The sequence below is a fragment of the Capricornis sumatraensis genome, chromosome 13 (assembly GCF_032405125.1).
Source record: "Capricornis sumatraensis isolate serow.1 chromosome 13, serow.2, whole genome shotgun sequence".
NCBI classification, from domain to species: Eukaryota; Metazoa; Chordata; class Mammalia; order Artiodactyla; family Bovidae; genus Capricornis; species Capricornis sumatraensis.
Window position 1 is genome coordinate 21,877,656 of NC_091081.1, and position 9,282 is coordinate 21,886,937.

A 9,282-nucleotide genomic window follows, 5' to 3' on the forward strand; every position below is an offset into this window, starting at 1 on the left:
CAAAGCAAAGAGGAAGGGCAAAAATAACATTTATGAGCACTTATTTTATGAAAGGCACTGTGCTGAGTACTTAGCTTGTATTATCATATCTAATTGTCATATACGTCCTCACAAATCTCTGAAGTAGCTGCTATCTGAATGCAGATACAAAATAGCACTCGAAGGTATTCATTTTTGCACAGCTACTAAGTAACAAAACTAGGATCCAAATTTTGATATGACTACAATTTTCATATTTGTAAAAAAAAAATCAGACCAATATATGCACTACAAGACCATCAGTGAAATTTCAAAACGAGAAATTGTTACCATGATCAGATAAATTGATTTTGGAAACAGCATTTCAGATGAACTGACATAAACAAATATCAGAAGAGAGAGAAAAAGATGAAGGGATTACATGGAAACTCTGTCCTTATAAAAATAAAATATTTGAATTGTGAAAGTTGCTATGATTAAGGTTTTAATTCAATATCTCCTGATCTGCCTTCCTCATTATCCTCATCCACCCTGCGTCCAAGGAAGCTGTAGTTACCTTGCACGTCATTACCCATGCAGAGAAAGCTGGGGACTGACATTTCTCTCCAGTCCTGACATGAAGGAATATGGATGTGTCTGACATCTTCATTTCCAGGAATGAAGCCAAATAGCTTCTTTATGCGCTGCAGGATGAGCAGCCGTGAATGCTGTGCTGCGGCTTGTTCAAAGAGTTCCCTCTCATTGTGGAGGTGGTTGGTCCAGTAGCGATGCTGCAGGGAGGTGAGGGGTGAGCAGCACCTCGCCAAACAATAGGAGACTAGGGCAGTGATGGTTGCCAAGGTGATCAGAATCCAGCCCAGCATCTTCACATAATTATTCAAAAGAGAAACAGAAAGCATCAGTATATTAAATATTCAAGAAACAACCATGATGGGAGGGATCCCCACAAATCTGAGAACTAAAATATGGGTAAGAAATTTGCTTTTCTGGTCGTTAACATATTGACAGGTACTATTCACCTGACCCTGGGTGCAGGTGTGACACGGGATACAGGCCCAACCATCTTCAACTTGGCTTTCGGATTACAAAGGAGTTTTGGATTTGGGAAATTTCCAAAGATTTTGAAGTGAATTCTAAATACTGTCCTGGAAGTGGCAAACTTTATAACCTGCCTATTATCTTTGCATAATGGACATAAACTACATTTTTTATTTTAGTTTAAGCATCAGGTGTAGGCTCATACATTTCTTTGGACACTTAATATATATTTAACAATTATAGTGATGAAAATTATGATATAATAGATAATAATGGTAGTTTTGTAAGCTACCAAGCTCAGTGATATTCCAGCAAGTACTCACTGACATTTCTTCCCAAATTGCTATTTCCTTTTATTTTTTTGTGACCGAAGAAAGTCAATGAGCAGACTCTCATGTCCTTAAATGTACAGCACCTATTGTTTTCCTTTTCATCTTCTTCTCCCTTCAAATAATCTTTTGCTGGCCAGTTTTATGGTTGGTTTTTGAAATATACTTTGAAAGGAAAGTCAACTAGATTTTATTTGCAACTATTTAGTTTCCACTTTTAAAGACTGACAAATAACAAATAACTGTTTTCTATGTTTAGACTCCTCTTTTTCCCTTTTTGGTATTCTTTTTTCAATATTTAGTGGTTGTTATGTAGAGTGAGACAGATGGGCTGTACACATTTAGGGAAACCACCAGTATGCAGCCACAGTCTAAATGGTGGAGGTCTCTTCCACAGCAGGTGATTCACCAACAGGCCTGGAATCACCAGTGTGTGCACAGCAAGATAGCTTCACTCTAGAGGGGCTGAAGCCGACAAAGTCATACTCATCATGTCATGATTTAACTTATTAGAGGCCAGCATGGTTGAGGAAAGGTCATCTCAGATGCCCATTAATTCATCAGCTATCATTTACTGAGCCCGAGGTTGACCTCCCACCATGTGCTATACATACTGCTTGGTTCCTGGGACACAGATCCAGATAATTTTAGATACATTCTCTCTTTCCAAATCTTTAAGCCTAAAGAGGGAGACAAAATATAAAGCCAAGAAACACAGTAAAATAGGATAGTTTTGATAGGTGTAAACACAAAGCCCAAGGAAGGACAATGAAGATACATGAGCTTGTTTAAAGGAGAAGAGTGTCAGCGAACACTTCCCAGAAGAGATGATGCTCAAACTTAAATTATTAAAGACAAGCTCACCAGATGCAAGAGGTTGAGGAGAATTCCAATTAGGGAAGTCAGAAAAAGAAGCATGTGAAGAGTTGGGAAAACCCCAAGAAGTTGAATTCACAAGGTCATAGGAATCATATGGGGAAAAGGTCAGAGGCCACAGACTGAAGGATACTGTATGTCAGGGCAGGAATCTGGATCTGTGCTTAGGCTGGTAGAAAATCATTGAAGGACTTTATATGGGTGACAGTGCATGGAGCAGGGGGTAGAGGGAGGATTCATCATTCAATTTGCAGTTAGATGATTTTGGCATGGGTATAGAAGGTATTGAAATGGGATGAAAAAAATGTCCAGAAGGTACAGGCAGAGACAGGATTTAGACTTAATTTGATCTGGTGGTCAACCCAGAATCATCCAACAGAAAGACAGTACATATTCCTCAAATGAGATTGGAGTATGAGGTAACTATAGAAGGTGGGAGGGCAAATAGAAACAGCCCCCGGTCTTTGGCTAGCTTGATAAGCCATTTATTAGCTCTATAAACTTAAGAAAGTTACAAACTCTTTGAGTTTCAGTTTCCTCATCTGTAAAATGGAGTTGATTATACCTACCTCTTAGGATTATGAATAGAATTAAGATATAATGTATTTGTACACTATAGGATAAGCATCTCAATAAATATTAGTGGTCAATAAATATCACTTAGTTGTGTCCAACTCTGTGACTCCATGGACTGTAGCCCACCAGGCTCCTCTGTACTTGGAATACCCCAGGCAAGTATACTGGAGTGGGTTGCCATTCCCTTTTCCAGGGGATATTCCCAACCCAGGGATCGAATCCTGGTCTCCTGCATTGCAGGCAGAGTCTTTACTGTCTGAGCCACCAGGGAAGCCCAAATATTAGTGGTGGTGTCACTAAATCAAAAACTCCACTTGCTCATGGTACTCAGAGCTATAAAACTGTCTTTTCACAGAAGTCTGTGTATCATTAGACAAGATGTTTTATTTTGACCTTAAGAACATCTTACCATTGTGTATTACAACTTAGTTTTTTAAAGCAAGAACATCTTTTAAAGTCAAAACTGTCCCATTGATTTTTTCACTTTTCACAGCTCCTCTGCTTGATATTTAAGGCCAATATAAATAGGTTGAGACAAATCCTTTCTTAATAAGATTTCTAATTTTGTTTCAACTGGTCCATATATAACACTTCAATATTGTTGTGTTGATAGTAATTTTTTCAACTAAATATCATCAGCACTTTTAAATTTCAATAACTGAAAAGTGATGGGTCAAGAGAGGCTTTTGCAATAAGTAGTTTAAAAATTAATGTGTTTTTCTCAATATTCTATAATAACCTATAAGGGAAAAGAGTCTGAAAAATAATAAAAGAATAGATACGTGGGTATGTATTAATGAATCACTTTGTTGTATACTTGAAACTAACACAACACTGTAAATCAACTATGCTGAAATATAAAATAAAAAGTAAATTAAGAAACATTACTGTGTTCTTATGGCATTGCAGTGATTTGAAATGTGTTCTTCTCCCAAATCCCTGGGAGAAACTGATGAACACCAATGATTCTTTCTGTACTGACAAAAATGTACTTTACATCTTTAGATTTAACCTGTAAACCTAGTAGGTTTAGGCCTTCCCCTCACTTCACTCCACTCCCTCCCACAAACCTATCTAATGACACTAAATTTAGAACTATCATCAGTGTTTATTTTTAATTATAATTAAGCCTCCTGTAATTTTAAATGTGATTTAAATATATAAGAATGCATATTTAAGAATATACATGCAGAAAGATGGAATTTAGTAATAATATTTTTAATAACAATATCTAAAATTCCTTGTTGAAGAAAAGTTATGACCAACCTAGACAGCCTATTAAAAAGCAGAGACATTACTTTGCCAACAAAGGTCCATCTAGTCAAAGCTATGGATTTTCCAGTAGTCATGTATGGATGTGAGATTTGGACCATAAAGAAAGCCAAATGCCAAAGAACTGATGCTTTTGAACTGTGGTATTGATGAAGACTGTTGAGAGTCCCTTGGACTGCAAGGAGATCAAACCAGCCCATCCTAAAGGAAATCAGTCCTGAATATTCATTGGAAGGACTGATGCTGAAGCTGAAACTCCAATACTTTGGCCACCTGATGTGAAGAACTGACTCACTGGAAAAGACTCTGATACTGGGAAGGATTGAATGCAGGAGGAGAAGGGGATGACAGAGGATGAGATGGTTGGATGGCATCACTGACTCAGTGGACACGAGTTTGAACAATCTCTGGGCGTTGGTGATGGACAGGAAAGCCTGGAGTGCTGCAGTCCATAGGGTTGCAAAGAGACACAACTGAGTGACTTAACTGAACTGAAAATTCCTTGTTTTTAATATATAATAGATTCTGAACACAGTACTGAGTGCTTTAGATGCATTAACTTGTTTATTACTCACTCCAACCCTAAATGACAGATCATATTAACAATATCTCCATTTTACAGATGAGAACAGTGAAGCATGGATAAATTAGATAACTTGCTTAAGGTTTTGCAGGTTAATACATGGTAAACCAAGCCTCAAATGCAGGTCTGCTGACTCCAAAGCCCAACATCCTAACCATATTTATTCAGCCACTCAGTAGAAATCTAACTGATGAGTGGCATCCAGTTTGTGTTCTATAATCAGACAATAGGAGAAGCAGCAGGAATGGAAAATGTTTTCAGTGATTGTAGTTAATATGAGATTGCTGTTGTTCAGTGGCTAAGTCCCATTCAGTTCTTCTGCACCCCATGGATTACAGCCTGCCGGGCTCCTCTGTCCTGGGGACTTCCCAGGCAAGAACTGGAGTGGGCTGCCATTTCCTCCTCCAGGGGATCTTCCTTACCCAGGGATCAAATACGCATCTCCTGCACTGCAGGCAGATTCTTTACCACGGAGCCACCAGGGAAGCGCCAGTTAGTACGGGATAGCAGAGCTGAAAATAAAAAGCAAGAACTTACCTGTGACTGGTATCTGTGTAGAAGAGCTACTTCATCTCTGACCAGGATCATATTGGATGGAACTGATCTGCAGCACGGAAACCCGGCTAGGATCTCTTGCTGTTCGCCGGCACTAATATTGTCAAACGCTCGGTAACGGCCCACAGATACGAATTCACTTGCCGCACATTCGTAGTACGTGCCTGTCAGCAGGGTCACCGCCAGCCACGTTAATGGAGCAACAAGTGCCCTTCCGGTGATGCTGAAGAAGTGAAGGCAAGCCAGCCTGCGCTCCAGGAGGCTGATTCTCCGGAGCTGAGGGACACAGCTGCAGCAGTATTCACTGGTGATTGTCCACGTCTGGCTTCTCAGAGCAAAGCCGGCAACCAGAAGGATTAAGGCAGGAATGATCAGAAAAGCAGAACCATAGTAGAAATTTTTCCCAACTTGACAGGGACAACTGAATGTGAAAGAGGAGAAGAGTTGTTGCCCACAGATGGTCAAAGCAGCAATTAAAGTGTTGATAAATGTTCCACTTCTCTGCAGAGAAGATACAATGTTACCGAGAACTGGGCTCATCTTGGGAAGCTCCTTCACAAATCAGCTCCTAGCCCTTTCTGATCATTAGACTCCACCAGCTATAACCATTTTATGGGATCTTACTGGTTTAACTGGTTGTGTCAGGCGACCCAACATCCTTACATGTTTAAAGGATTCTAGCATCTTTCCTTGTATACTTTGTGAATCCTGAGCTAATAAATGAACTTCAGAGTACAGCCGCAGGGACTTGAGGGAGAGTTTCATCTGGCCTGACAAGGGAAACTTCTTCAGTATATCTTTCTACTAAAAAGAGGATGACTTGATTGCAAAGCAAACTGCTGCCATCTTCCTATGTGCTCCCTTGTGTGACACAAAATGCTTAGCACCAGCAAATACAGTATGGAAGAAAATCAGAACATTCTTACCCTTGTACTGGACCAAGAGTTTGTTACCATAAAATTATAGCATAAAGAATCATGGAAGTTATCTAATACTAGAGCAATCCAAATTTAGGGCTGTCTGGAGCATCTGTAATTTCAGAGTTCTTCCATATAGATTCCAAAAGTTTTCCCAAAAGAGATGAGCAAGACCTGGGTACCCCTAAAGTCAAATCACAACAAAAACGTTCTACTTTGCATAAAAATATGTTTGTGTTAACAGAACATAATATAACAATGTGTTGTCATAAAAGTTAAGTTGCAAATTCGTTAATATGGTATCATTTGTTATGTGAAAATATATTTGGGTAATTAATAAAGTTATATACATATAGATAAGAAATTATATAATCACACATAAAATGGCTATATTTAATCATCAAATGCTTTTTGTTTAAAGAGTGGTTTTTTAAAACCATATTGCTTTGGCTTATAAAAATGAATAAGATACAAGTTTCTCTTCTTAAATAAATCTCAGCTGGCCTTGGTTAAATATATCATCAGTGAATTGAAACATCAAGCTGAGGAATTGACCCAAAGTGCAGCATAAAAAGACAAAGAAATAAAAGAGTATATTTTTAAAAGCAGTTAAAGGGAATAGAAAACAGATTAAGCAACTCCATGACCTGTCTAATAGGAGTTCTGGAGGGAAAAATGAAGGAATAGACAATATTTAAAGAGAAATAACTGAGAATTTTGCAGAATCAAAGAAAGTTCTCACATAAGAAAAGTGTTATCTATTTTAAATAGTTTCACTAAAGATAAATTCACACTGGACACATCATATTAAAACTGCACAGTGTGAAAGACAGAAAGTCTTAAAAGCTGTCAAAAATAAAAGACAGATAACCTACCCAAAAGTGGCACTATATTGACAGCACACTTCTTATCACTAACAATAGGGACCAGAAGACAATGTCTTCAGAGTTAGTACCAGCTAAACCATCATTTGAAATAGAGCAAAATAAAGACAGCACACAGAGACTAAGGGAATTTACCACTCATAGAACCTCATTAACAGGATTATTAAAGGATATGTTTCAGCAAGGAGAAACATAAACTCTAAGGAAAGACATAGGAGCAAAAAATAATGATGAGTACAAGTATATTTTTAAAGTTCCTTTATTTAATAGTTATTTCTATAAATAACTACATTTTATTTCAAAAGATACAAATAAGATAATCCATGTTTATAGTAAGATATCACTACATATCTGATATAATGGCAAAAATTTAGAAAGGCACTCCATACCAAATGTTGGTAAGGATTGTAGAGCAACTAACTCATATACACTCATGTTAGGAATGTAAAATGAAACAATCACTTTTGAAAATTGTCAGTTTCCTTAAAAGTTAACTGTATATACCAGCCATACAATGAAACTTACTTCCTAGGTATTTACTCAAGAGAAATGAAGGCATACGTCCGCATGAAAACCTGTACATGAATGACACGTTTGCTTCTTTACAATAGCTGCAAACTGGAAACAACACAGAAGCCATCCACAGACTGTTCTACATCCATGTAAGGGAAAGCTACTCAGAAAAATATGAGGAATAGGCTCTTAATATATACAGTAACAAGAATGAATAACTGGACATGGAACAACAGACTGGTTCCAAATAGGAAAAGGAGTACGTCAAGGCTGTATATTGTCACCCTGCTTATTTAACTTCTATGCAGAGTACATCATGAGAAACGCTGGGCTGGAAGAAACACAAGTTGGAATCAAGATTGCTGGGAGAAATATCAATAACCTCAGATAAGCAGATGACACCACCCTTATGGCCGAAAGTGAGGAAGAACTAAAAAGCTTCTTGATGAAAGTGAAAGAGGAGAGTGAAAAAGCTGGCTTAAAGCTCAACATTCAGAAAACGAAGATCATGGCATCCGGTCCCATCACTTCATGGCAAATAGATGGGGAAACAGTGGAAACAGTGTCAGACTTTATATTTTGGGGGCTCCAAAATCATTGCAGATGGTGACTGCAGCCATGAAATTAAAAGACACTTACTCCTTGGAAGAAAAATTATGACCAACCTAGATAGCATATTCAAAAGCAGAGACATTTCTTTGCCGACTAAGGTCCATCTAGTCATGTCTATGGTTTTTCCAGTAGTCATGTATGGATGTGAGAGTTGGACTGTGAAGAAGGCTGATGCTTTTGAACTGTGGTGTTGGAGAAGACTCTTGAGAGTCCCTTGAACTGCAAGGAGATCCATTCACTGAGCACACACAGGTAACACCGGTATGGGGAATCAGGTCTGAGAGACAGCGCTGTCCTCAGAGGGGTAGGGATGCTGAGCAAATTAACACTGATTTTACGAAAAGAAATTCACTTAAACACCAGAAGCAGGCTTAAATAGAAAAAGAAGCTGCAAAACGATAACAAGCCCCTGGACCAGATGTTATAGTATTTGAAGTGGCTTTGCCGTGTCTGAGAGTTTGTGGATGAGCTCACATAGTAAATATACTGCTGACAAATCAATAGGCGTCCTCCTCTTTGCATCTCCCCAGTTCTCTACTCAGCTGCCCGGGTACTTCTTCAAAGTCCGGTATAGGGAGTGGCCCAGTTCACCACTTACTTGTGTTGATTGGCTGCTGTGCAGATGAGATTGATGAATGTGTCATTCTTCCAACCCAGGCTCCAAATTCAGTCCTCAGTTACAGAAAGAATACTTAATGAAAGAGGGAAACTTTCCTCTTCGGCATTCTTTTGAAATGATTCGTCTTCCTAATTTGCTGCCAAGGCAGAAAAGTAGAATCATACAGCCTGTGGGGTTGTCAAAGAGTCCGGAGCTGACTTAGCCACTAAACAACAGCAACCTGTTTGAAACATTGTCTCTGTGCCTTCCTCTCTATTTAAGTGAAGGATGGTTTTGCATAAAAAGAAAGAGCCTGGGGAATGCAAGGCTCGCTCGCTCGGATAAGAAGAGCTGCTGAAGGCAAGTAGATTTCAGGGTCTGAGCACCAGAGCTGTGGTTGTGTCAGTTGTGTTTTTGCACAGGCCCGCCAGGCAGGGGCTCCTACCTTAAGCCCCGTGGTCCTGGCTGCAGGGGTGGGAGAGGGGGGAGACCCAACCACCTGGGAAAGAGCTGGGGGTTTCTTTTTTAAATTATGTATTTATCTGTAGTT

The 9,282-nt window shown here is 38.9% G+C and overlaps 1 protein-coding gene across 2 annotated transcripts; it reads right to left on the reverse strand.

Annotated features, from left to right (window-relative positions):
- Window positions 1-455: 455 nt before the first annotated feature.
- Window positions 456-7,889, reverse strand: CALHM4 (calcium homeostasis modulator family member 4). Of its 2 annotated transcripts, XM_068985470.1 has the most exons (3): window positions 7,867-7,889; window positions 5,191-5,257; window positions 456-842 (listed from the first exon to the last, which is right to left on the reverse strand). In XM_068985470.1, the coding sequence occupies exons 2-3, from the start codon at window positions 5,239-5,241 to the stop codon at window positions 456-458; spliced, it is 438 nt and encodes a 145-aa protein (XP_068841571.1). In that variant the 5' UTR covers window positions 5,242-5,257; window positions 7,867-7,889. The 2 variants fall into 2 exon arrangements, with proteins under 2 accessions (XP_068841571.1, XP_068841570.1); XM_068985469.1 differs by lacking the exon at window positions 7,867-7,889 and having other exon boundaries at window positions 5,191-5,748.
- Between the last annotated feature and the right edge of the window lie 1,393 nt (window positions 7,890-9,282).

Excerpts from the sequence above, each read along its gene's own strand:
- CALHM4 (XM_068985469.1), bottom strand. The coding sequence starts at position 5,748 with ATGAGCCCAGTTCTCGGTAACATTGTATCTTCTCTGCAGAGAAGTGGA. Across the intron at positions 843-5,190 it reads TACACAGATACCAGTCACAG|ATGCTGGGCTGGATTCTGAT; the intron begins GTAAGTTCTTGC and ends AATTATGTGAAG.